Source organism: Bos indicus x Bos taurus, chromosome 1 (genome assembly GCF_003369695.1).
Source record: "Bos indicus x Bos taurus breed Angus x Brahman F1 hybrid chromosome 1, Bos_hybrid_MaternalHap_v2.0, whole genome shotgun sequence".
NCBI lineage: Eukaryota > Metazoa > Chordata > Mammalia > Artiodactyla > Bovidae > Bos > Bos indicus x Bos taurus.
In genome coordinates, this window is record NC_040076.1 from 77,236,473 (window position 1) to 77,263,759 (window position 27,287).

Sequence of the window (27,287 nt, forward strand, 5' to 3'; positions counted from 1 at the left end):
TAAAGTGAGTTTATGGAGAAGGCAATGGCACCCCTCTCCAGTACTCTTGCCTGGAAAATCCCATGGACGGAGGAGGCTGGTAGGCTTCAGTCCATGAGGTCGCTAAGAGTTGGACACGACTGAGTGACTTCACTTTGACTCTTCACTTTCATGCATTGGAGAAGAAAATGGCAACCCACTCCAGTATTCTTGCCTAGAGAATCCCAGGGATGGGGGAGCCTGGTGGGCTGCTGTCTTTGGAGTCACACAGAGTCAGACACGATTGAAGCAACTTAGCAAAGTGAGTTTAAAATATTTAAAAATAACTTTGGCAATGTGTCTAAACTATTTCAGAAACTATGACTTAAAAACAGGTGATTAAATGTGATTAACGTTTTATCACAGGTGATAGTTTTGCTCACCATGATATGAAACTGATTTCGATAAAATAATGGTACCCATCAAGATTAAAATGATCTGAACCCTGTATGGTATCCTGACTTTAATCCTCTGTGAAAAGAATCTTAGATATTATATTACTATTGACTACTACTACAACTAGTACTAAATTCTTTCTGAGTCTTATTCTGTTCCTTATAGTGTTTAAGTGCTTTGCATATATTTACTCATTTAATTATCAGGAGCTAGTGGAATTATTATCTCATGTTTCATGCATATTTTATAGATGAGGAAACTGAAGCTCCACAAGAGTAAGTGCTCACGGTAGTAAGTGACAGAACTCAGATTTGAAACCAGAACATCTGGCTTGAGATTTACCCACTGTCTTAAGTATCCTTCACTTGGAGTCACTCAGATTTCTGCTTGAAATCTTTGTCTAAGAGTTACATTCAACGAAAGCATACTTATTTCATATCTAAAGAAAATGCTTTCCATTCATTAAAAACAGGATATAAAGCCTTAACTATTCATTTGGAGACCCAGCACCTTGGTACTATGTCTGGAAATTCCCTGAAGATCTGACCATGTCACTCTCATGCTTGAACATCTTGAAAAGGTTTCTAATCTAGAGCCCAAGGCCTCCAATCTCTAAGTGCCTTACACCACACTATCTGAGACCCTCCTTTTTGGTCACTAAAGAATGGCATTCCTTCAGTTTTTCAAAAGCAAACTCCTTCAGTCTTCAAGCCTTTTGTACCTGCAGGCTGCTTCACAACTGGTCTTTCAGCTTCAACCTCATGTCCAAGTTGAAGCCTCTCTGGAGTGCTCAGGTAAGTATTCTTTGTTTCACATTGTCATGGCACAGTAACTTTCCCCTTTACATCATATAATTATAATCGAAATTAATTACTACATAATACTTTTAATGCTGGTTTACTCTGCTAGAGAATAACTTATAAGAGATAATACCTGGTTTGTTGAGTGCGGAGTCTCATCTGGAACCATGGCTGAGACATAGTAGATGCACAAGAAATATTTAAGAAATGCAAAAATTTTCAAAATAAAAATCACCTTCAGAAAGTATATTCTATTCTAACCCAGTTGTAACCCAATTAAGGATTGCTTTCTTGTGTTAAAGTAAATGGCTCCAAATCAGTCACCTCTTTACATACCATTGCCCTTAAATGTTACAGTGAATCTCCAAATAATCTCAATGACCTTAAATTTGTGTTTTGATTTGTTCTGCTAGGTGGGAATTGTGCTTTTAACTTTAGCTTTTATGGGAACTAGTAGCAGAATAGCCAGTCCTGTCACTCACAAGGCCATGAGTAATACTTGGTAGCTCACACCTATCTGGGAAGTTTATTAATGACTTCTACTTCCTTGAAACAAACGCATACACATTTTTGTGCCAAGGTGGTAATTTTTACCTGATGGTCTAGATATTATTTCTCAAGCATCTAGGTCAGCAGTAAGAATCTAAATCTTTGTGGTCATATAATGATTTACTTCCTATGGATAGAGAAACCACCCAGACACAAGCTTCAAGTAAGATGTTAGTTTCTGGTAGAGAGGCCACAGAATTGGTCCTTCCATCTCTAATTTCCATGACTTTCTGCCCAGTTAGCTAGAATTCAGTTTAGAATAATGCCATAATTAAAGGCTTACAAATGTGTTGGGTGTTTTGAGGAACTGAGATAGTAGTTTATCAGACTTATAAACCATTTCTTGCAAATGGTCTAAATTCATGACTTCATTTTCCAGACTTTTAACACCCCCCATCACACACACACACACACACACACACACACACACACACCCCAGGTTGAAACATTAGCCTCTAGCTTCAATTGGAAAACTAAAGCATTAAATAAGGACCATACCCCTCCATTTTACTATTTTATATATGTTCAATCAGAAACACTGTTTCCAAGTTCTAATTTGCTTTTGCTTGTCAAGTTCTTTGCTGATTGCTACATTTTCATTACATTTGAGATAATTAAAGTTTTCAGTGATTTACTATGCTTTGTAATTAGATATGGTGACTTACATAAGGTGGAAGTGTTTCTTTTAGATTCACTTTTAACTGCAAAATAAAACCAAGGTTTCCAGCTATGCCAAAGTCATGCCTTACTTTGAAAAGACACGAATCTATTCATTTCATTCTATTTACTCCCCTATGAAAGTAACAATCAATCAATCAGTTTAATAATTACAACAGTTCATTAATGTCTTATTTGAACAACAACAACAAAAAACTGAGGCACCACATTTAAGAACAAAATGACTTAAAGTTTTCTCAAGCATCCTTTAGTAATGACACCATAGAAAACAAAATGTGAACGTGTTTGCGAATCATCAAGTTTATTCATCCAGAGCAAACCACCCACATCCTTGGTGATGATCGAGAGACATCAGGGGACAAAATGAATGAAGAGAACAGTGTGGAAGCAAGTAAACACATTTACAAAGTGACTGCAAAGCAAGATAAAGATCTAATATGTTCTGTTTTGTAAAAAACTCAAACACATTCTCTGTCCTCCAGGTAATCAATTAAGTGAAAGCAGTACATCTTACACTGTTTACTTCTGTTAGAGAGCAAGCCATTCCTTACTAAGGAAACTTCTCTTTCTTTCAAAACCTTTGCCACTTGAAGTATAAGGAAATAAATAGCTGGACTCATTAAAAAAAAAAAAAAAAAAAGACTTGCAAGATGTTAGAGAAAGCCATATGATTCAGAACCTTCAGGTGGAGGCCAGGCTTGTACAATGTGTGCGGTTAGTTGCCTTGCTCTCTGCACAGTTATAAACAGCCATTTCTGTAAGTATTTATAATATTCCATATTTTTATCTGAAGAGAACCCTCCGAGCAGTGGCAACAGATACATGCCTCCAATGCATTCAGAAACATTATTTGGTGACCGCAGGGAGGATGTAGAGATAAATACCACACACCCTTTACCCTCTAAGAGTTTCCAGTCTATAGACTTGGGGAAGCAATCAGGGTGGAACAGAGAAGCACAAAGAGTTCAGAGGAAGTCTAGGTGATTCTGGGAGGGCAGCCAATGAAACCTGAGATATTTTTAAGGATGAAGCAGTACCCCCAGCAAGGTTTTAAAACCTGGAAAGGATCTGACCTGAAGATAAATATATGGAAGGTGGAGTTGGAATATAGAAAGAAGGCAGCAAAAGTAACTTCTCTGAATTCCAGTATTCTGATTTTCAGGCTTCCAAGCGCTTTGGGATTATCCACTGAAATAATTTTCCAAGCCTAAGGCTTATTACAGGCTTTGTACTTTATCCAGTGTGACCATTTCTCTCTGTGTAGATCTTGTGGAGTCCTCAACTTTAGCCTGGTGACAGAGTCTCACATGGTCTATTTAAAAGTAATCAAGCCATTCCCAAAACATCTGATGTTGCCTTTTGAGAGGGTAATGGTTTTCCTTTTAATTCTAACTCCATCAATAAAGTGACACTAATCCAGACTGATTTGAGTAAACAGGGCATATTCCTCATTGTCTCTGTGATCTGAGAAAGAATGAACTTGAGAAAGATCACTGCCTGGATTGGAAATGGCCCCTTTGGGTGTTTTGCGCAAGCTTAAAAGGAAAAAGAAAATGCCTGTACAGAGTTCTTTCCAAGGCAAGCTTGCTTTGGGGGTGGTAATGCTCATAGGGGTATTATACTAAACTGCACCTATTAGTGGCTTTAGCAGCAATAAGAAAGTAGAACTATTTCTTTTGTAGTGTTTCCAGAAATGCTGATGAGAGTGTTTCATAAATTTCCGCCTCTGGCAAAACAGCACAGCTTGACTCAAAATTCCCTCTTTCAGCTTTTATAAGAAAAAAAAAAATTTTTTTTTTTGGTCCCATATAAGAAACACGGACAAGATGCAATTCATATCACCATTTTTGCATATCAGTTTACACTTTACACATATCCACTGACATTCCAAAAATGTTTTATTGTTGCCAGTTATTCCATTACCTAGAAGCACCATGTGCTTTATCCTAACACCAGTAACTGAATTTTAAATTGACAGGTAAATATTATCTGGGAAAGGTATCTCAAAATTTACAGAACAGCTCAGTTTTCCTTTGTCTTTGAAAAGAGACTGAAACTGCATAAAGTTAGTCATTATTTCAAACGCGAAATAAATTTGGAATTAAGAACTAGGTTTTTGGGGCGAGGCAGAAAATGGAAAGGAATGCTTTGAGTATAGGATAGGGGTGCTACATATCAGACCAAATTTAAAAAAAATCAAATATGGGGAAATTTAAAGTACTGTTTCTGAAAAGATTTTTATGGACACTTCAGATAACTACTGTTTTCTGCAAAGGAGGTTGTATAGCAACATGGTCGTATGTGGAACTTCACCGTTTCCCCTAATGTTTGCAGAGGTAAAGGCAGAACAAACCACATTTCAACATCAAATATTTTCAAAATTCACTTTACATCAGTAGAGGATTAGGTCTGTAAGGACAAGAAAGGAATGAGATACAAGCTTGGCCATCCCCCCATTTATCATAGAGCCTCAGTCACCCTCTTAGCGACTCTCTTTGCCCTTTAATCAAGTCACTGAGTTTTCTCCCCAAGTACCTGCCCTTGCCTACCCCACCATCGTCTCTTTAACTGCCTAGGTTTTCATCTTGAGTGAGATGGAAATGATGCAGGAGATTGTGGAAGGAGATGATATCAACAGAAAGAAAGACATTTGCCCCAATATTTCTGTTCAGATCTTAAGTAAAAATGTATATCCTTGTCCAAAGTGAAATTTGAAAATTTTATTTCAAATTTTTTAAGTTTGTAATTCCAAGAGCTTGATTTTATTATTGTAATTGTTTTTGATTAAATTAGGGTGTTGTTTGTTTCTTAAAAGATATATTCATATTTGCTTCTGCTCTATTATTTCCCAATTGGGATTCTCACCTTGAACAAAAGTCATACTTGGGATATTGTGTCACATTTAGCTCCATGATCTCTATTTGCTTTTAAAGCAATGACCAGAGAGGAGATTTTTCTCATTCTAAAATGACTACTTAATAAATAAAGTTGACCCTAATTAACATAGAAAATCAGTCTAGAGTTTGTTCCTAGTTTTGATTAATTTAAGAATGCAATTACCAACTCCCTATAAGGGTTAGAAACCTTATCTATCTCTACAGAGGTCTAAGGAATGGGAACAGGAAACAACTTCACCCAAATCAAGCAATCATTTGGACTAATTTTTCTTCCTCCTTGCAGGATGATACCTGTCACTCCTAGAGCATGTAGACAAAGTTTGGATCTCAAATTCTGAACATGGCCCATGCTTTCCGAATATGCATGGGTTCTAGCTCTTAGTGAGATAAAAGCCCTTGTCATCCTTTTTTTTTTTTTTTTGCTATTTCTTATACAAGTGTTCCATTTTGACATACAGATTAAACACAGGTCAGTTTAAATCAACATTCTCTTTTCAAGTCAATATAGCATGCTCTTTCATTTGGTCCTATGCAGTTGTTCTTTGTACTTTTATTAATCTTCTACCTTCTACCTAGAATGACCTTCCCTCTTCCCGCTGTGGCTAAATTCTAGTTCTCAAACTATGTGAAATATTACCCTTATCAAGAACAGATTGACCCACTTCACTGTCTTTGAGAAACCTTGGTATCTCTTACAACATTTCTGTTTTAAACCAGAGTCACTTATGAATGAATACTTTATGTACAAACTAGGATTGTGACTTCTCATAAGCCAGGGGCTATAACTGCTCTCCTTTTGGTGCCCTAGCACAAGCACCAGGACTATACTTAACTAGTTCTCAGTAAGTTGGGTTGTAAGAAAATGCTTCTTTTCCTAAGGGAAACAATTTAATTGATCTGTGGCTGGGATATCAAAGCTACTGTATTTAGTTTATAGACAAATATATACCACTTTTTTTTGGGGGGGGGCAGGGGGTAGGGAGGGGGGAATAATAGAATAAATGGTGTGTGTGTGAAAGTCGCTCAGTCATGTCCAACTCTTTGTGACCCCATGGAGTATATGTCCATGGAATTCTCTAGGCCAGAATATTGGAGTGGATAGCCTTTCCCTTCTCCAGGGGGTCTTCCCAACCCAGGAATCAAACCCAGGTCTCCTGCATTGGAGGTGGATTCTTTACCAGCTGAGCCACAAGGGAAACCCAACAAAACAAACAGTGGGTCTTATTTTATAGGATGACCATATACTTTATCCTCCAAGAGGAACACTTTTGGAAAGTAAAAGGGGTGCTATTGATAAGTACATTTTAATAGCAGGAGTAAATAGGGACATACCAAGACCACTAGTTCCCAACTTATCTATGGCAGGAACCATAGCTATGAAAGAGAGCTATGTGTAGAGAAACACAAGTTGCATGAGACTTTAGAAACAATCCATTTCTACTCTTCCGAATGTTCCAGAGAGGCAGTGGATATCCTTGAAAATCAAGCACCCTATGTGCAATTCAGAGAAATGCATTTTTATACTTCTAGGCAGCCTTCAACAAAGCCCTATATCCCCCCAAGAGCACTCTAACACAGCCCTAATTACACCATTCCTCTGTTTAAAATTCTTCCACGGCTTATCATAGCCACTATATTAAATGTGTTAGGACACTCCATGAGCCACTCTATCTTATATTTCTATCTTTATTTTCTAATTATTTCATACTTTCAGTTCCATCAAAACTATCTGACATTTGAGGACCCCAGTATGCACCTGCTTCTGTGTCTCTGCTGATGCTTGTTTCTGCACCTGAAATCATCCTTCCCTCTTTTATTTCTAAAACTTTAGAAAGTTCTCTACTCATCCTTCCAAGTGAATCCGCATCACACACACATATACATAGACTTGCAAGGTCCTCTTGCTTCAGGGTACTCTCTTTCTCTTTGATACTTTATATTATCTTGCTCACACTTCACATATGACACTCAAGGTCTCTCCTATATTAATTATAACTGTATATTTTCATTCTCCCTATAAACTGTTACTTATTGGTGTAGGAACTGTTTCATATTCATTTTTACATCCTATGTACCATCTTATATGTAACTGATGCTCAGTAAATATTTATTTACACAGAGTAAGTCAGTAGTCCCTTTTATAACTTCAGTTTCTCCTCCTCAATACCACTCCTCATGAATATTGACACATTTCAACTTTATTAAAAAGCGTAAGTGAAAATTATAAAATGTTGATAGAGATAACAGCTCAATAAGCCACAGGTCCCTATTTTCTTGTGCCTCCAAACTGTGTCCTGAAGAGAAGATCTGGAATAAGAATTATAGCTTAACTCTTAGATCAACTGTTTCACCTTGACCTTTCAATCCATTCTCTTCCAGAACCAAAATCTGCTACCCTACTGGATGTCCTTCACAGGCAACTCCTTCCCTAAATTGGCCCTGGACAATAAGACTGTACCAGCCATCTGATTTTTTGCTCATCATATATTCAAAAGACAATTCTGAGTTCATTGAGATTTGGAAAAACTTCCATTTTCAAAACAGTAAGACTTTTATGGAAACAACCAGGTTATTTTTCACTGATGTGTCTTTTGGGTCTCTTCCTTACTTACTAATATAAAACAAGTAATGTTTAAAGTAGTAATGTTTAAAACTCAATATGCGAAAAGTTTAATTTCTCACTATTACTCTAAAGGGAACATTTTTACCCATCCGCCTCTAACTCACCAGCACAGATCCTTACCAACACAATTATGTGCCCCTCAAAGAAAGGTTGGGTACATTTGTGGTAACAGAATTCTCAACTGTCTGACCTGTATCCTTCCTTGATAAAGTCTCATGACCTCAAATACATACTCCCTTAACATGAAGAATATAGAATCTAAATTCTGTATGTGCTTATTGTCTAAAAAAATTTCAGCAAACTTTGTATTCAGAAAATATGTATTGTATGATGAAAGAGCAACCAATATTTTTTTGATTGTTTTAGTTAAACATCCATTCATTGATATTACCTACTGTCTCTCCACACCCCCAGTTGAGGATCATTGCTCTTCTAGAAAACAAAACAAACCAAACATGCTTTTACCTTATCAAGGTAAAGGATAAGTGATTTATAGGAAAATATGATCTACCATCTGTGATCTCTTTCTCCCAGTCCCTTCTGGGCTTGAGGGAAACCAATTGTAAAACAAGTAGTGCAATCTAAGACCACAGCATGGAGTGAGGAACGGCAACCAGCCTGACACCTGAATTAAGTCTGCAGCTTCTGTTTCTTACCGCTGTGATTTTACCTACGGTGCTAAAAATCGCAGAGGTACAACATTGGAAATTTTAAAAGAATTCATGTATTCACTTCAAAGATAAAAACCACTCCCACAGGGAAAAATCTGATTCAGTCTTTGGAAGTGGTATTGGGACAGGAAAGACTATTTTCCTTGCCAATATGCACCCAGAGGTCTATTAATTGGCAATGACCTGAACTTATTCAGGTCATTGGAGGCTCATACTGCTGCTTCAGCACTTTTCTTCCTACTCTCAACTAGATTTGCATACCAGTTCTTTCTGGAAACTTTTTGGAGCAGTTGCCATGACTCAGAATAGCCCTTTTTTAGAGTATACTCTCTCCTTTTTGGTATCAAAGAGAAAAAGGTTAAGTAAAAGGGACTCATTTTTACAGCTATCGCTCTCTCAGAAAGAGAAGTCATTAACCTCGATTTGTAAAATGAGGTGATTCAATATATGAGCCTTGAAGTCTTGAATGTTGTAACCCATTCACCAGTCCTTTTTCATCTTCATACACAAGCCCAGATAGGGATTTTTAAATAAAATACCGTCCTTCTAAGGAGGAGTTTGAAAGTTTTCAAAGTCTCTCTCGGTGTCTCTCTGTCTCTCACACACATACACACACTGGACCCAGGTTTTTTGGTAAGAAAATGGAACTCCAACTTAATCTGTGAAGAATTTCCTTTCTTTGGCGCCTCTCTCTCTAAGCTTTAGACCAGTTCTGGAGGCTGTGTCATTCCACCCTGGCGCACTGGAAAGGTACTTGCTCGAGGCCTCTTCATTGTAACCCAAGGGTGGAACCTTAAGCCAAGCCTGTTATATCCAACTTGCTTTCCCCTCCCTTCCGGACCCTTTCCTGTTCAATAACAGCTTCCCCAAATTCCTCTCTGCTTGAGGGCAAAGAACTGGAAAGTTAGGGGAAAGAGGAGGAACAGCTTGCTTATATTGTTTTTGAGTTACCAATCCAAGGAAGTTGCTGGCAAGTTAAATGGAAACATTATTTGAAGTCAGAGAAAGGGTTGCGATTTTCAAATAATTTTCACTCTCACGGGACGTGGCATGCCTTTGTAGTCTTAATCTAACAATTTAAAAACAATTCTTATAAGATAATCATAAATGGCTGATTCTGTATTGACGGTTATTCATGAGTGTTATCAGAAGGTGAATACTAAGACGTTATAAATTTGGAAAGAAATTTCTACATTCTCAGGGCCATGTGGTCCCAGGCATTTCGTATACCTCCTTGTAGAACTGCATTTCTACAAAGGGCTAGTTATTCAACCCTATGCAGAAAAGAAAGCTGTTCTTAAGCAATAGAACGGAAATGAAGCCATGGAGATAACATATTATACACACTAGCGGAAGGATATAAAAATCATGACAAAATACAGGAAAAGACACAGGACAGTAGAGAAATGCCGCCATATTTTTTTCATCAGTAACTTCTGTGTATGTTAGCATTTCAAAAGAAAACAGACAGTTGCTGTCTCTTCAGCATCTGACCACACATCCCCTAAAGTTTTGAAAAATGCAGACTCGTGTAAAGGTATTTTCTTTCACCGTGAGGACGCCATACTATCACATACAGCATGACTCCTTTACCTCCATAAAAGGCAGTCATTCGTACAAATAGCTTCTCATCACAGTATTTATGCAGTTTCTTTTTTCTTTTTTGAGGAATAATCAGTTCTTTCTACTTTACATCAGCTTTATACTTTTCTTAAAGATACTTCAAAGTCAACTTTTGTTTCTAACCTTTTTATTTACACACACAGGAATCCTAACCTGATTATAAATGCGCGCCAAATTTTTCACGAACACAAAGTCAGATATGATATGACTGACAGATCTTTTCCTTTTTTTTTTCATGATCAAAACAGGACAACATTGGATCAAATAGAAACAAGATAATCATAAATGTTACTTCCATTTTTTGTAATTGCTTAGTAACATTTTAAGCTGACTTTCAATATTAAAGCAAAACAAGAAACTCAAGTTTCTCCACCGAGGACAAGCAAGCCTACTTGAATGTTTTAAAGGAAAATAGGCACTTCCTTTTCCTTCTTTAGATAACTCGATATTTCCCCTGCTATATTTACACAGTTCAGGTGTCTAGACAATAGCGCGGTCAATATGAGAGCACTGGCCCGGCTTTGTCGCCGGTGTGGAGGCTTCCCTTGTGCCTTCTGCCCAGAGTACTGTGCATTTTGTTCTGATTTTTAAGGAGCTCTATTTGAATACTCCAGTCTACTTTTTGAAGCATTCACCTGCAAGCATTTTCATCCGAAACACTGAACTCACTCTCTTCACACTGCACTCCCCCCTCCCCAGTCTGATTAGTGTCAACACAGCTGCCCTATTCTGAGGAATGTAAACTAATATTGTTGTTAGACCTCCCTCAACCTTAGGAAACTTCCTCAAAGCCTTAGAGTCTCTTCAGGATTTTTTTTATTCAGAGATTTAAATCCCTGAAACAAATGTGTTGAAGACAGAACAGGGCGGCAAACATTAATTCCTTAAATAAAATCCTATGTGCTATAATATACATTTACATGTATGCATACATAAATATTTAATAATGCATCACTCCATAATAACTCATTATACAGTGAAAGTTGAAGTCAAATCACCAGACAATAGGGACCTGAGTGAAGTCCCTTCAGGATTTAGGTGGATCTCTGGATTGACAGACTTCAAAACGGAGATGGCTTAAAAAAAAAAAAAAAAAATCTCATCTAATTACTTAAAAAAAAAAAAAAAAAAAAAACACTTAATTTGCTTTTAGGATGAAGTCTGGAGACAAAACTGAGAACTTAACTAAGTTGAGACACAGTCAACAAATTTGTCCTACTGGTAAGTGAAAACCCAACAGAGGAGTCATTTCAGTGAGTCTGGCAGAATATGATCTGCTCTCTCAGATTGTTCTCATACAGAGTGATTTTCTAAACTCCTGAATATTGAGCTTCTTCAAATACATAACATCTCCCCAGAAATTTTTCTTCTCCCTTTTCTCCTACTGTTTCATCTTTTACTTTAAAAACACTCTTACAGTCACCACAGAAAGCATTAACCAAGAAAAAGAGATTCCTATACACAGTTTGCAAAAACATTACATTGGGTGACCAAGAACCACAAATATGTAAGCTTTTATTTTAAAAAGAGAAATAAAAATAGCATCTCTAAATGGAGTGCTAAAATCTAAAAGCCTTACCTCACTAAATTGAGTCTGGGCATTGTTTTCCAGGTACAACATGTTAGCTGTAAGATTGATCAATGCCGCTGTCCTCTCTTCTGGCTCCAGGATTTTGCCAACCCCCCCACCCCCTCTGAGACCCTTACAGTAGAAATCTACTAGGAAGATAACAGAACTCAAGTCCTTCTGTCTCTTTCTCTCTCTGTACATAATTTTAGGTTCCCTCATATATACCCAACTATAGGCATGAGGGGGCGGGACTCTTCTCTTTACCTGTCCAATCCATCAACTTCCACCTGGACTCCTCCACTCCAATGGAGTGAGGCCTCTCCCATCTCATTAAGTAGTTAGAATTCCTTATCACCAATCTTTAAAAGAAAAGGAAAGAAAGAGAGAGAGAGAAAAAAAGAACACAGGAGAGAGACAGGTAAAAACTTTCCCTTGTCTCTTTCATAAGAAAACACACTCTTTCCTGAAAACAAAATCTCCCCAAACAAACCACAGATCGTACCACCACCAGGACTTAAAGAAGGCACTTCAGAAAGTTATTTTACACTTTGCAACAAAAAGTAAAGCTTCAGGAAAAGCTTTCAGAAGTTGGTTTTTTGTTTTGGGTTTTAAAACCTAGATGTGGATTTTCAAAAATGATTACACAGTTAGAAATTTGGGGAAACTACCCAAATCAATGCATATATATACTTAATATAAAAATTTAAAAATCCACTGCCTGATAGGTAAAGGATTTCCCACTTCTCCCTAGAGAAATACCAGTGGTTTCAAGCAAATCTATGCCAACATAAGCCACTTGATTGTTCAAAGCATGTTTCAATAACAATTTAAATCATTGGCCCTGTTAACTTGTAAAAACAAACAAACATCCATATTATGTACAGGAAATAGAAAAGCTGGGAAAAGTGCCCATTTTTTTAAAAAGCCCTTAAAAAAATGCTTTTTTTCTATCATTATTTCTTGAAATATAGAATCAGCACAATAGCTTATCTATTTGAATATTTATTTTCTCTACCATACCTAGTTTTTATTAATGCTCAAAGATAGTAATTTTATAAACAGATAATTAATTACTATTAACTAGAATAAATCTTCAGGTCTGAAAGACAAGTCAGATTTTGCCTTAAAAATATATTTACTTAAATACACAACATTCATGTAGAATTAGGTTTTGCTTGCTATGGATTCAGAGAAGATGAAATGCATCCTGATGGCTACTGTGGGATCCACTAACATATGCTCATTGCTGTGGAGTATAATTTAGTTAGACTTATATCTAAACATCACTTCTCACCTCACACTCGGGAATCCAAATTACCTCTGTCCTGCCTAAAAGTTACAACTGGACAAGATATCTATAAGTGAATACTAAGATTACTTCCAAAATTTAGAAGGAGATTAGAAGAAAACTAGAAACCAGAATAGATTAGCATATAAACCTTTAAAATACCCTTTAACATTTAAAATGTGCAAATGCATTCATGACCTTGGAGTTGCCTCCCCTTTACTTCACTTTTTGCCTCCATAAAATGCATGCACATAAAGGATAATATGATCCTGAGGTGATATTTATCTTAAGCCCCTAAGTTATTGGTAAGATGTTGCATTTTTGCAAAAATTTTTCAGTAATACCATTTTATTTCAACTGTGCAAGGATATGACAACACTAATTCTACAAATTTATATCAGACAAAATGTTGATTTCTTCACTGAAATACTGGGAAGTTTATCTCTTACTATCTGTAATTAACCAAAGAAGCACGGGCTACAAGACAAAAACAAAAACCAAAAGAAAAAAAAAAGAAATGACTTGCAAAATGCAATTCATTATTTACACTATGTATTTAAATTGTATACCCACTGACAGCTTCCAGGTAAGTAATAGAAAGCAGGTGGTTGTTTTCTGAAAACTGTGCTCTATTCCAGTGGTTCAAACACTTGGATGATCCTGAGAATCATCCAGGGTACTTTTTAAAAACAGAGTTCTTGACCTGATCCCAGATCTTTATAGCCTAGTAGGAAGTTCTGAATGAGGCAAGTTTGGAAATTAATCTGGAGTAAATGCATTAGCACAACTTCCCAGAAAGTCATTATTGGATTCTTTTCTACATGAATAGGGTAGTGTAAGCATTTGAACCCCTAAATCTAGGGTTCACAATATCAGATGCTGATGATATTCAACCAAATGTAAACAAATTTCATCTTGCGCAAAGTCAAAAGCTTCCCGGCAGTATTTGATGGATGAAAAAGATCAAATTCCTTCTCTCTACCACCTTAGCCTTCAGCGTATGCCGGTGAGACTATGATCTCTATCTAAGGTATCTACCAAATCTAAAACATGTATATTTTACATAAAAGATACAATAAATCTGCTAAGGCTACGTGTCTGTTCTGGGTACTTGAGGGGAAGGAGCACTGGACTAGGGGTTAAAGGAGTAAGTATGAGATACAAGAACCATTTCCAACTCTGTGCCCTGGGGGCAGGTTACTTAACCACTCTGGATTCACGTTCCTCATTTGTGAAATGAGAGGCAGAACTAAATGATTTCTAAAAACCATTATAAAGATAAGAGTCTTTGTCCAGAATTTGTGGAAGTGATTTAAAGGATTATTCACATTTCTCATATTTTACTGGGGTATTTGTACCTCAGTTTGCTCATCTTCAAACTGTACAATGAAGCAGTTGAGTCGCACAGATACTAAGATGCTTAAATGACATAAAGAAAAAGTCACAATGCATTGAGGGGAAAATTCATGGGTTTTTCTTTAGGGTATAATAGCTCCTGGGCTTCCTTGGTGGCTCAGATGGTAAATAATCTGCCTGCAATGCAGAAGGTGCGTGTTCGATCCCTGGGTCAGGAATATCCCCCGGAGAAGGCCATGGCTACCCACTCTAGTATTCTTACCTGGAGAATTCCATGGACTGAGGAGCCTGGTGAGCTATAGACCATGGGGTTGCAGAGTTAGACATGACTGACTAATTAACACACTTCATGGTAGTTACCAATGCATTTAAATTTGAATTTAGCACACACGTTTCCATAAAAGAGTGAATGAAAGTACCTCTGATAACATTCGATTTCAGAATTAGTGTAAATACTTGATGTAAACATCACGCATTTATTTAAGCAGAAGGTTACAGAGAAGCAAGCATTTTCTGTATTCACCATGCGGCAAAGTTTACCTTTGACCTCAAAGGTTTACTAACGTGCATTAATTTTCCTAATAACCTAGTGATGTAGTTAAGTATTATTATCACCATTGTGCGGATAAATAAATAAACTCAAAGATTTTAAGTAGGTTTCCTAAGTCTTCAGGAGTCAGAACAACTTTATTTAACTTTACTTACAGGTCATAATTTCTCATTCTCAGCAGTTCCCTCGAATTCCTCACAGATTCATGGCCTCAGACTCAGGGCTCAGCACTATCTCTTGAATGAAAATGTCACTGCTGTAAATCTAGTACACTGGAAGCAGAAGTCATTCAAGATGTACGATTAACACATATGCTTTCTTGAAAGAAGTGTGTTACATATTTGTTGAATATCCTTCTTTACAGATACTCATGTAAGAACTCTTTATATGTAAAAATATTAACCTTATAATAATTGCAGCAAATAATTTTCTGCTATGTGCGTGGTTGTGTATGTGTTTCTGGTGTTTCAAACTCATATATGGATTTATGGTTTGTTCTTTGGTGTAGAAGATTTCTATTTTCCATAACTAAATTCATCATTTTTCTGTTATGATTTGTTACTTTTCAAAGAGAGTTTGAAAGGTCTTTGCCAGTCCAACATTATAAAATCCTTTGGCCATATTATAGTTTCATATTATTATGGGGCTTTTAATTTTTCATATTCAAATCATTAAATGCTCTAGAATTTTTACTGAATTTGTATTATGAGAAATAAGTGAAGATTCACTCCTCCCCCAACTTATTTCATCATTTTATTGAATAATTTTTGTCTCTAATTTGACATGCAATCTTTATAACATATCAAATGTCAATGGCTCCATTTACACCTCTAAGTGATAAAGTTAAGCAAGTACATAAATGCTTGGTACACATAAAAATGGCAGAAAGTGAAGAGGAACTAAAAAGTCGCTTGGTGAAAGTGAAAGAGGAGAGTGAAAAGTTGGCTTAAAGCTCAACATTCCGAAAACTAAGGTCATGGTATCTGGTCCCATCACTTCATGGCAAATAGATGGGGAAACAGTGGAAACAATGCCAGACTTTATTTTTTTGGGCTCCAAAATCACTGCAGATGGTGATTGCAGCCATGAAATTAAAAGACGCTTAATCCTTGGAAGGAAAGTTATGATCAACCTAGATAGCATATTCAAAAGCAGAGACATTACTTTGCCAACAAAGGTCCGTCTAGTCAAGGCTATAGTTTTTCCAGTGGTCATGTATGGATGTGAGAGTTGGACTATCATGAAAGCTGAGCACCGAAGAATTGATGCTTTCGAACTGTGGTGTTGGAGAAGATTCTTGAGAGTCCCTTGGACTGCAAGGAGATCCAACCAGTCCATCCTAAATGAGATCAGTCCTGGGTGTTCTTTGGAAGCAATAATACTAAAGCTGAAACTCCAGTACTTTGGCCACCTCATGCGAAGAGTTGACTCATTGGAAAAGACTCTGATGTTGGGAGAGATTAGGGGCAGGAGGAGAAGGGGACGACAGAGGATGAGATGGCTGGATGGCATCACCAACTCTATGGAAATGAGTTTGAGTGAACTCCGGGAGTTGGTGATGGACAGGGAGGCCTGGTGCGCTGCAATTCATGGGGTCTCGAAGAGTAGGACACGACTGAGCGACTGAACTGAACTGAACTGAACTGAACACATAAAATACTAGTTGACTTTCTTAACCCACATTATGTAAGGTTGGGTAGGGAACAACATGGCCTCTATAAAGTTCTAGAAAGTAAAAAGTGGAAGCAATTTAGTCTCTCAGATCTATGTCTGCCCCCTATGGCTTGAGGTAAGTAGAGAAAACAAGGAAATATTTAGGTTTCATGCAGTCATAAAAATAGAGATAAAAGTTTTAGTGGGTTCCCCTCATGAAGACTTTAGGTCCTAATTGAATTGAGAAAACATAAAAGTTAGAAGAGGCTTCATTGTATCTGGTAGGATTAGGTAGTCAATTATTAAAAAAAGAGACTGGTGACTTGCTTTTATATTAGCAGTTGAAATTCCAAGAAAGAACATGTGCTTGACTAGAAATGTATCAACCCTCTATGCTTTAACAAAAAATTTAACCATACCTATCAATGTCTCTACATTCTCTCCTCCCTACAAAGGGCCCTCACCATCATTTTTATCTTTCCTAAAGAACAACTATGATTGTGTTATTCCTCAGGATGCATCATTGCCAAAGGAATAAGCTCTTTTCATAGGCACTCAAAATCCTTCTTCACAGGTTGATTTCAAGCTGCCCTCTCAGCTTCATATTCCTATATTCCACTCTGCTTGCTACATGCTGGCCCCAGCTGAACATTTTGCCCCTGTGCTCAACTTGCTCCCTCAGTTTGGAATGCCTTCGTCCCATTTACCTGTAAATGAAAACACTTTCAAATTCCTTAAATGAAACTGAGTTCTCCAGTTTCCTAGTTGAAGTTTAATCTTTTCTTATTTTATGTGAATGTACAGTTTACAATGCAAAAAATTTTATACTTGTCAACTCCTCTATGAAGCTATGAACTTTTGAGGTCAGAGTACATTTCAGTTCATCATATCACATTTAGTGTCTAAAAGCTTGATGAATATAAGTTCAACTGAATGATTTAACTCTAGAAAAAAACTAGAAAGTTGAAAAGGGATTATTTACCCAAAGTATTTATTATGACACAAATGCCTTTCCTATAGGAATCAATGCATAGCACCTAATTACAATAGGAGAGAGAGAAAAATGATGCTTTCAACTCAAGGACTGTTCGTCAAAACTTCAATACTTATTTGTCAAGAAGGAAAATTGTCAGCATGATAAACCTACAACAGTCAAAAAATATTGGGATTTTATAAAGCATGAATTAAAGCTAAGAAATGTTGGGACTTTCCAAGCTGCTCCAGAACAAAATCAATGAGATCATTTTAATACCAGCCACCATAAAGTCAAAGGATGGTCAGCAGGACACACTAACTTTCATGGCTCTAATCTTTCCCAAGTTAAGTGATTTCCTTCCTTTCCTGCTCCAGACAGGTAAGAATGAGCTTTGGAGAAGCTACTGAAAGCACTAAATCAATTTACCAAATCAGTTTTCTCTGAAGGCTAAAGCTAAATTCCAAACCAAGCTAAAAGGTCACCTCCATTTTAGAGTCACTAGTGAGACTCTGAAAGATAAGCAAGACTTATAGGCACAGAGGAGGAAATAAAGTCTGTCCTATATCTTAAAGATATATTTCTTTATTTTTGTAAACCTTCAAGAAGGTAAAATGGTAGACAACATTTAGTTTCTCTCTCTTTGTATATTTTGTGGGTCAGGTATTTTTCAGAGTGCTTTATATATATCAAAATTCAATTAATGTTCATAAAAACTTATGATGTTTATACTGTTGTTATTTTTCTCTTATAGATGAAGATGAAGACAGTGGTGGTGGTGGTTTAGTCACTAAGTCCTGTCTGACTCTTGTAACCCCTGGACTGTAGCCTGCCAGGCTCCTCTCTCCATGGGATTCTCCAGGCAAGAATATTGGAGTAGGTTGCCATTTCCTTCTCCAGGGGATGCTCCCAACCCAAGAATCGAACTTGGGTCTCCTGCATTGCAGGCAAACTCTTTACTGACTGGCTTACGAGGGAAGCCGTGAAGACTCTGATATATGGTGGCTCAGAGGTTAAAGCATCTGCCTGCAATCTGGGAGACCTGGGTTCGATCCCTGGGTTGGGAAGATCCCCTGGAGAAGGAAATGACAACCCATTCCAGTATTCTTGCCTGGAGAATCCCATGGACAGAGGAGCCTGGTGGGCTACCGTCCATGGGGTTGCAAAGAGTCGGACACGACTGAGCAACTTCACTTTCACTTTCACTAAATGGTGAAATCAAGATCTGAAGGGATTCAAAACAGTCCAAGGAAATAGGTATCCATATGCAAAAGAATATGGCTTCCCTTGTAGCTCAGTTGGTAAAGAATCTGCCTGCAATTCAGGAGACCAGGGTTTGGTTCCTGAGTTGGAAAGATCCTCTAGAGAAGGAAATGGCAACCCACTCCAGTTTTCTTGACTGGAGAATCCCATGAACAGAGGATCCTGGCAAGGTACAGTCCATGGGGTCACAAGAATCAGACACAACTTAGCAACTAAACCACCATGTGCAAAATGATAAGATCATCTTCATATAATCTTTAATTTGCATTTTAAAATTTTAGATTATAAAAATAGGGTGATATTTCGAGCCCAAAACTGAAAAACAAAAATAAAAAATAAATGTTATCATAAGCATAACACTCATAGAGGATTACTGTTAAAAGTCTCCTTTGTCTTTTTCCTATGTTTATGTACATATTCTGTCTGCAAAATTAGATTACATTCTATATATATATATATATACACACATAAGTTATCTTCATATTATAAGCTTTTTCCCATGTTGCTGCTGCTGCTGCTAAATCGCTTCAGTCGTATCTGACTCTGTGCAACCCCATAGACGGCAGCCCACCAGGCTCCCCTGTCCCTGGGATTCTCCAGCCAAGAACACTGGAGTGGGTTGCCATTTCCTTCTCCAATGCATGAAAGTGAAAAGTGAAAGTGAAGTCCCTCAGTTGTGTTCAACTCTTAGCGACCCCATGGACTGCAGCCTACCAGGCTCCTCTGCCCATGGGATTTTCCAGGCAAGAGTACTGGAGTGGATTGCCATTGCCTTCTCCTGATATGTATGCTGCTGCTGCTGCTGCTGCTGCATCGCTTCAGTCATGTCCGACTCTGTGCGACCCCATAGACAGCAGTCCACTAGGCTCCCCCGTCCCTGAGATTCTCCAGGCAAGAACACTGGAGTGGGTTTCCATTTCCTTCTCCAATGCACGAAAGTGAAAAGTGAAAGTGATATGTATAGAACAAGTTATTTTCCAAAGGGCTGAATCAAATTTTATTTGTATGCGGTTAAGAACCACAGTATTAGAGTCATCTTTTCTAAATTTATAAATGAAAAAAATATTTTCTTATTTTAATATGAATCCCTCTGGTTGTGAGAAAAATTAAATGTATTTCAATATGTTTATTAGCCCTATGCATTTCTTCTCTACATGATCTATTAATGTCCTTTGCTTTCCCCTCTATTCTCTACTTCATTGAAGTAGTAATGCTTTCTTTATTAATAAAGATATTAGCCCTTTGACATATTTGTCATATATTTTTCAAGCTTCTTTGCTTTTTAGCATTACATGTATTGAAATAGAAACTTTGATTACTTTATTACATAAAAATGAATTATTAGCCATTTATCTCAGAACCTAGAGATAACCACTGCCAAAATTTTGGTATTTTCTTTTCCATGTAACTCTGTGTGCTTTACAAACTAAACATTTGATTGTATATATTAAAGATATATTTTATTAAAAATGGATGTGTGTGCATGCTAAATCACTTCAGTCATGTCCAATTCTTTGTGACCCTATGGACTGTAGCCCGCCAGGCTCCTCTGTCCATGGAAGGCTCCAGTCAAGAATACTGGAGTGTGTTGTCATGCCTTCCTCCAGGGGATCTTCCCAACCTAGGGATCAAACCCTCGTCTCTTATGTCTCTTGCATTGGCAGGCAGGTTCTTAACCACTAGTTCCACCTGGGGAGCCCCTAAAACTGTATATGTGTGTCTATATAAATATATGCATATAATTATTTTAAAAATTCACCTGTTAATATGATTACATACTCAGGTCATAACTCAGGTATTTTAATTAAACCCTATATTTTTTAATTGCCATATAGTCTTATTGAATTAATTTAGCCATCTCCCATTAATGGGGTATTTAATCTGTTTCTATTTTTCATTAACATTATTTCCCAGGCGGTACAGTAGTAAAGAATCTGCCTGCCAATACAGGAGGCACAAGAGATGGGGGTTCAATCCCTGGGTCTGGAAGTTCCCCTAGAGGAGGAAATAGCAACCCATTCCAATCTTCTTGCCTGGAAAATTCCATGGACAGAGGAGCTGGCTAGGCTACAGTCCATGGGGTTACACAGAGTCAGACATGACTGAGAGCACATACACAGACATAATTTTAAAGCAAACACCTATTATGCTATTAATTAAAATATATTATTAGAAGTTATTATTCTAATTATTAGAAGTTATTATTCTGCATTATTTGGTTAAGAGATATTTAAATATTTTAAAGGCCAGTAGATACTACTAAATTGATTTCCAGATACTATACCAATTTCTGTTTAGATCATCAACATAGAAAAGAGCTTACCCTGCCACAACAACTAAGTAGCTACAAATATTTAAAATATTTCAGAATAAAAAAGCACAAACAAAATTAACTTCCTCCTAATATTATTATACATTATTTATTAAAATGAACATAACTAATCTCCAACCATTAATTGGTCTCCTTTGAAAAATGCAACTATTTGAATCATACCAACTTGTGTTTGAATACTGCTGTGTTTACTTATTTTCTTTGAATCTTATCTATAAAATCAAAATACCATCCTATATTATAACATTTAACTTCCTAACTAACCCTAGAGCAGTGATTAGCTTATCATAGGTTCTAAATGGGTTTCAGTACCCTTTTATCCTTTTGGACTTGACTTCCCTAGTGGCTCAGATGGTAAAGAATCTGCCTGCAATGCAGGAAACCAGTTTGATCCCTGGGTTGGGAAGATCCTCTGGAGAAGGGAATGGCAACCCACTGCAGTAGTCTTGCCTGGAGAATTATGAACAGAGGAGCCTGGTAGGCTACAGTCCATGGGGTCTCAAGACGTCTGCCAGGACTGAGCAACTAACACTTTCTACTTTCCTTTCTTTTATCCTTTTACTTATTCATATCTGTAGTTCTGGACATATTACTAAATACCTGCTAAAAGTTCTTGCTTTTTAAGCACTAGATTTTCTAGTATTTCAAGGGATACTCTGATTAAAATTATATTTCATTCCTTTCTTTTCTTTTCATTTCATTCCTTTCTTTTCATTCCCTCCAAATGGCTGTTGTTGAAATAAGTGAAGACAATACAGTCAATGCCAACTTGGAAGAATGGAAAGAACACTGGAATCAACAGCAGCAAACCTGTGGTCCACACCTCCACTCCAATTTTGAGTTTGTTTGTTATTTTAATTAACTGGTGAATAATCAACAAATACTCACTCAAGCTAATTGCATAATACATCACCATTCCTTTTTTTCATACTGGAATATATATCAATATGATACCAGCTTTTAAGTAATTTACCCTACCTGATAAACCATAGGGAAACCAAACCATCATATCTTTTAGGATCCTGCATAAAAGGATATTGTCCCAAGAGTCAGAGACTTTGGATTAAGTTCTGGCTCTGCCAGTAAATTGATTATATTACTTGAAGCAGGACACTCTTCTATACACCATGGAGTTTTTCAATCTGTTAATTAGACATAGATTCATTATATATTTGTATCCTATACTACTGTGATTCTAGTCTCCTTGGTGTTCATGTTTTCTGTTTAACCACAGTCTGAATTTCACTACTGATGGAGACAGACAAGTTTGCCATCAACTTTATATCTTATATCTTTTGCTTGTGTTATTTCCTTTCTAAAGAGATGGTGAAAGCAGTTGACTTCATAGACTAGTTGATTTCAACCAATCTTTCAGTCTTACTATCAAGCTGGAGATTTTAGGCTTCACTTTTAGTTCCTCATTTTTTTCCTCTCCTTAGCAGGAATATAGGCTGGGCAGGGGATATCTCATTCTTCCTGGAGGCTGTATTTTGAGGCAACTCAGCGTTCTTTCTTACGTAAATCCTCTCCAGCCTTTTCAGGGGAAAAAAAAAATCCCAGGTAAAATAAAAAGGGGGTGTGTTAACTTTGGAGTCCTGGATGAATCCCAGGAAAATAATCATATTTTGTCTCTTTTAATTCAGACTCTCAGAGAAAGTGAGTTCTAACGTCTTTTTCTGGTTTCAATTCACTGATCTGCACTCATCTTTAGTTATAGGAAATGTCTCCCCTGGTTAAACACAGTGCAGTACCAGGCAACAAAATGAAGTCATTGGCTTGTTACTTTGGGAAGACTTCATGATTCCATCTGTGAATCTCACCCCATCCCATACACACACCTGAGGTGCACAGTACCTCTGCATCAGGGACCATGGGAATTGAATTGAGCCATCCTTGGAGCTCTGTTTTCACCCATCCTCTCTGCTGCACTATTCATGCTTGCACTACATCTAGATCCTATGTATGAGAAAGTGGTATACATAAATATGGTGTGTGTGTATACATATATATGCATTTTTTAAAGTTCTACTTTACGGCTTAAAGCTCAACATTCAGAAAACGAAGATCATGGCATCCGGTCCCATCACTTCATGGGAAATAGATGGGGAAACAGTGGAAACAGTGTCAGACTTTATTTTTTTGGGCCCCAAAATCACTGCAAATGGTGACTGTAGCCATGAAATTAAAAGACGCTTACTCCTTGGAAGGAAAGTTATGACCAACCTAGACAGCATATTCCAAAGCAGAGACATTACTTTGCCAACAAAGGTCCATCTAGTCAAGGCTATGGTTTTTCCTGTGGTCATGTATGGATGTGAGAGTTGGACTGTGAAGAAGGCTGAGTGCCAAAGAATTGATGCTTTTGAACTGTGGTGTTGGAGAAGACTCTTGAGAGTCCCTTGGACTGCAAGGAGATCCAACCCGTCCATCCTAAAGGAGATCAGCCCTGGGATTTCTTTGGAGGGAATGATGCTGAAGCTGAAACTCGAGTACTTTGGCCACCTCATGCAAAGAGTTGACTCATTGGAAAAGACTCTGATGCTGGGAGGGATTGGGGGCAGGAGGAGAAGGGGACGACAGAGGATGAGATGGCTGGATGGCATCCCTGACTCGATGGACGTGAGTTTGAGTGAACTCCGGGAGTTGGTGATGGACAGGGAGGCCTGGCGTGCTGCGATTCATGGGGTCTCGAAGAGTAGGACACGACTGAGCGACTGAACTGAACTGAACTGAACTAATGCACAATGTGATCTTGGAGTAGTTATCCAGCCTCTCTGTTTCTCTACCTCCTACAAGTACCACAAAGGGTGGGCCAATTCCTATGAGATTATGAGATTTCTAAAGTCCTGTCTCAGCCCAAATGTCTCAGATTCTCCATACACTTTTTTAGTTGAATTAAAGATTCTTTAAATTCTAAAGTGCTTTACAATGTTCAAGAGTTTCACACACATGATTTCATATATTTCCATAATAATCCCTTTTTTTCCCCTCACTCCTAACTGGCCCTCTCTTCTTACCCACTGGTAGCCTTTAGTTTGTTCTCTGTTGTTTGTGAGTCTGCTTCTTTTTTGTTTTATTCACTAGTTTATTGTAATTTGTAGATTCTACATGCAGTGTTTGTCTTTCTCTGACTTATCTTACTATAATGCCTCCAAGTCTACCACGTTGTTGCAAATGGCAAGATCTTTATATTTTTGACTGAGTAATATTCCACTGTGTGTGTGTGTGTGTATCACATCTTCCTTATCCATTCATCTGTCAATGTAATCCCTATCAAAATACCAATGGTATTTTTCCCAGAACTAGGGAAAAAAATTTTAAATTCATATGGCAACACAAAAGACCCCAAATATCCAAAACAATCCTGAGAAAAAAGAAAAGAACTAGAAGAATAATGTTTTTCCTGACTTCACACTAAACTACAAAGCTGTAGTAATGAAAACTGTATGGTACTGGCATAAAAATAGATGCATAGATCAACAGAACAGGATAGAGACCAGAAATAAAGCCACACTCTTATGGTTTTCATATACTTTTAAGGGACACTAACTATATTGCTACCATGTAACTATTGTGATCATTTTGGGTGGCAGAAAAATGCCACATAAAACAAGGAACACTACATTTGAAATATAAGTCAACATTATCAGGAAAAAAGAAAGAGAGGCCCTAACTAGACCCAGCATAACTGATGTCCTTACTACCTCCAGCAGAAAGGTCAAAGTAATTTAGGACCGACAAACTGTGGTATTCTTTTCTTTTTTTTTCCAGAACTGGGAAAGCGGCATGTACTGCTTGCTGTCTCAGACACAGCTGTCACCAGGCTACTGTAATCTTCAGTCTGTGACTACAGGCCATGGGAGTAAAAGTATCACTCACTCTAAGTATGGAGTACAGGAAGCCTTGGTCCAAAAAATTAAAAAAAATGAGGACTTGAAAGTAAGCGGCTTCCTGGTGTAATTTTTGTTCCAGGATCTCTGAGTACAGACAAAAGTAAAGCTTACGTGGAATTAGAAGCCTCAGAAGTAAGGTTTGGAGGTAAACCCTGGGAACTGTTTATTGAATAGGAAAACCGAATCCAACATCAATAGTATATACATGACAATGTGGTGGTATGGACCAGTTCTAGATTTAAAGTAGTCTACAGGACTATCTTTATTTTAAAAATGTCTTATGAATGGACAAATAAGAATGCAGAAGTTTGGGGGCTTTATAATAAGAGCCTTTAGGATGTGAATTATACATTGAAGTTTAAAAGCAAATAGATCTTATATTTCCCAATGCTGTGGTTTTGTATATTCTGGCTCTTCCATTCTCTTAGACAGGTAAATTCAAGTGTATTCTTCAATGCCCATATTAGGTGTTTCTTCTATTTTACTCAACACGTGAGTATCTGCTATAGACTCAGCACGGTGCTTGAAGCACTCTTGGATCATTTCTTGTCTTTTCTAAGCAGCCAGTTACTTTTGCCTCTTAATTTTCCCCCAAGTTTATGGATACCTATATGACTATAGATCTCATCTCATTTCTTTTTAATGCTGCTTTCACGAGTCCCACACTAAAATATGAGGACAAAGGTGATGCCTATTTAGTTTTGCACTTCCTTTACCTAAGTATGCAGAATAGGCACTCAAATTCTGTTTATCAGATGACTATTCTGGTTTGATCCATTAGACGCATCTGCAAAGCAGGCCTGTTCTTATTACTCCCACTCCTTAGATAAGGCAAGCAGGTTACAGAGGGGTTAAACGCTGTATTCAAATTCACATATAAACTATGCTTAAGGCTTCATATGGTCCTGTGTCATACAAGTTGCTTGTCACAGAAGAGATTACCCTGTCACACACATGCCTTAACAATGGGGATGAATTCAACCTCAAAGAAAATCAATTTGTTTGCATGCTAGACAGGAAAAATGAATGGCCATGTTGCTACAAATGACTCCCAAAGATATTCTTTCTCCTTGAGCAGCTTTTCTCCCTTCATGTTGATCTCCTATGCTTCTTACTGTTACAGACACAATGAACGGACTTAATTCCAGCTTCTCAAGCCTGATTCACAGCTCGATTAAAAAGTGGTGCAACTGAGTAGGTGTGTTTCTGTGACCTGAGTGGTTAAGCCAGATCTTCTGGTCTCGGAGGCCACCGGTTTGATTTTGTAAGAATATATTATCTGCATCGATCATTAACCGGACAATTCTGCAACTGTTGTCTCAAAGAGATTAAAAAAAAAAAAAAAGACTCAAGAGGAGAGCTGCATCCAAAAACTCTAGGTAATTTCCAACAATGACTAACAATAACTTTAGGATTCAGCTACATGTTGCTTAAAAGTAAAGGGAAATTCAGTATTATGGCTTCCTAATAATAAAGAAATTATTTCTTCAAATGAAACCCAGTGCACATGTTATGTTCAAATTACAGGGAAAAAGCAAGTGCCAAAGTCGGATTTCATCATATATAATCTGAACACACATACACACACACAGACATACACATACACACACACACACAGACACACACACACACAAGCTTTATGGAGAAGATGGGAGCAGGTACCCCCAAACTGAGTCATTACTTATAACTCATTTGCTCCATGAATGAAATGGGTATACACTATTCCTATCTTAATCAACATCTTATGCTCTCTTTTTAAATTATTCCTTTTTCTGCATGAGGTTTTATAATTCAGATGTATTCTCTGCAAGGTAAGGAGTTTAAGAAATAGTATCAAATGGCTTGAGTCAATGACAGTATAAGTGGTGTGTCCTAAATCTGTAAGATTATGACCCAACCAGGATATTGATACTTCAGACTGAGCAACTCTTTAAAAGATAATATACAGCTTCTTTCCTCCCAATGCATTCCTCAAATGGTCCATATTCTTACAATTTTTATTCAGCAATCATCATATATTTTAGCCATGGTCAGTAAGTTAGAAAACTACTTCAGTCAGTGAGTTCAGTACCTTCATGTCTGACTCTTTGCAACCCCATGGACTGCCACACGATAGGCTTCCCTGTCCATCACCAGCTCCCGGAACTTGCTCAA

The 27,287-nt window shown here is 37.4% G+C and overlaps 1 protein-coding gene across 6 annotated transcripts in view; it reads right to left on the reverse strand.

Annotated features, from left to right (window-relative positions):
• TP63 (tumor protein p63) overlaps positions 1 to 27,287 on the reverse strand; it is a 270,789-nt gene that overhangs the window by 97,789 nt on the left and 145,713 nt on the right. The window contains exon 1 of one of the 6 annotated variants that reach the window (XM_027538407.1): positions 11,835 to 12,014. The exons of the other annotated variants lie outside the window; for them this stretch is intronic. Coding sequence (XP_027394208.1) covers positions 11,835 to 11,876 — 42 coding nt within the window. The 5' untranslated portion in view covers positions 11,877 to 12,014. Of the gene's footprint in view, positions 1 to 11,834; positions 12,015 to 27,287 lie in introns of those variants that run through there. 6 annotated transcript variants of the gene reach the window in all.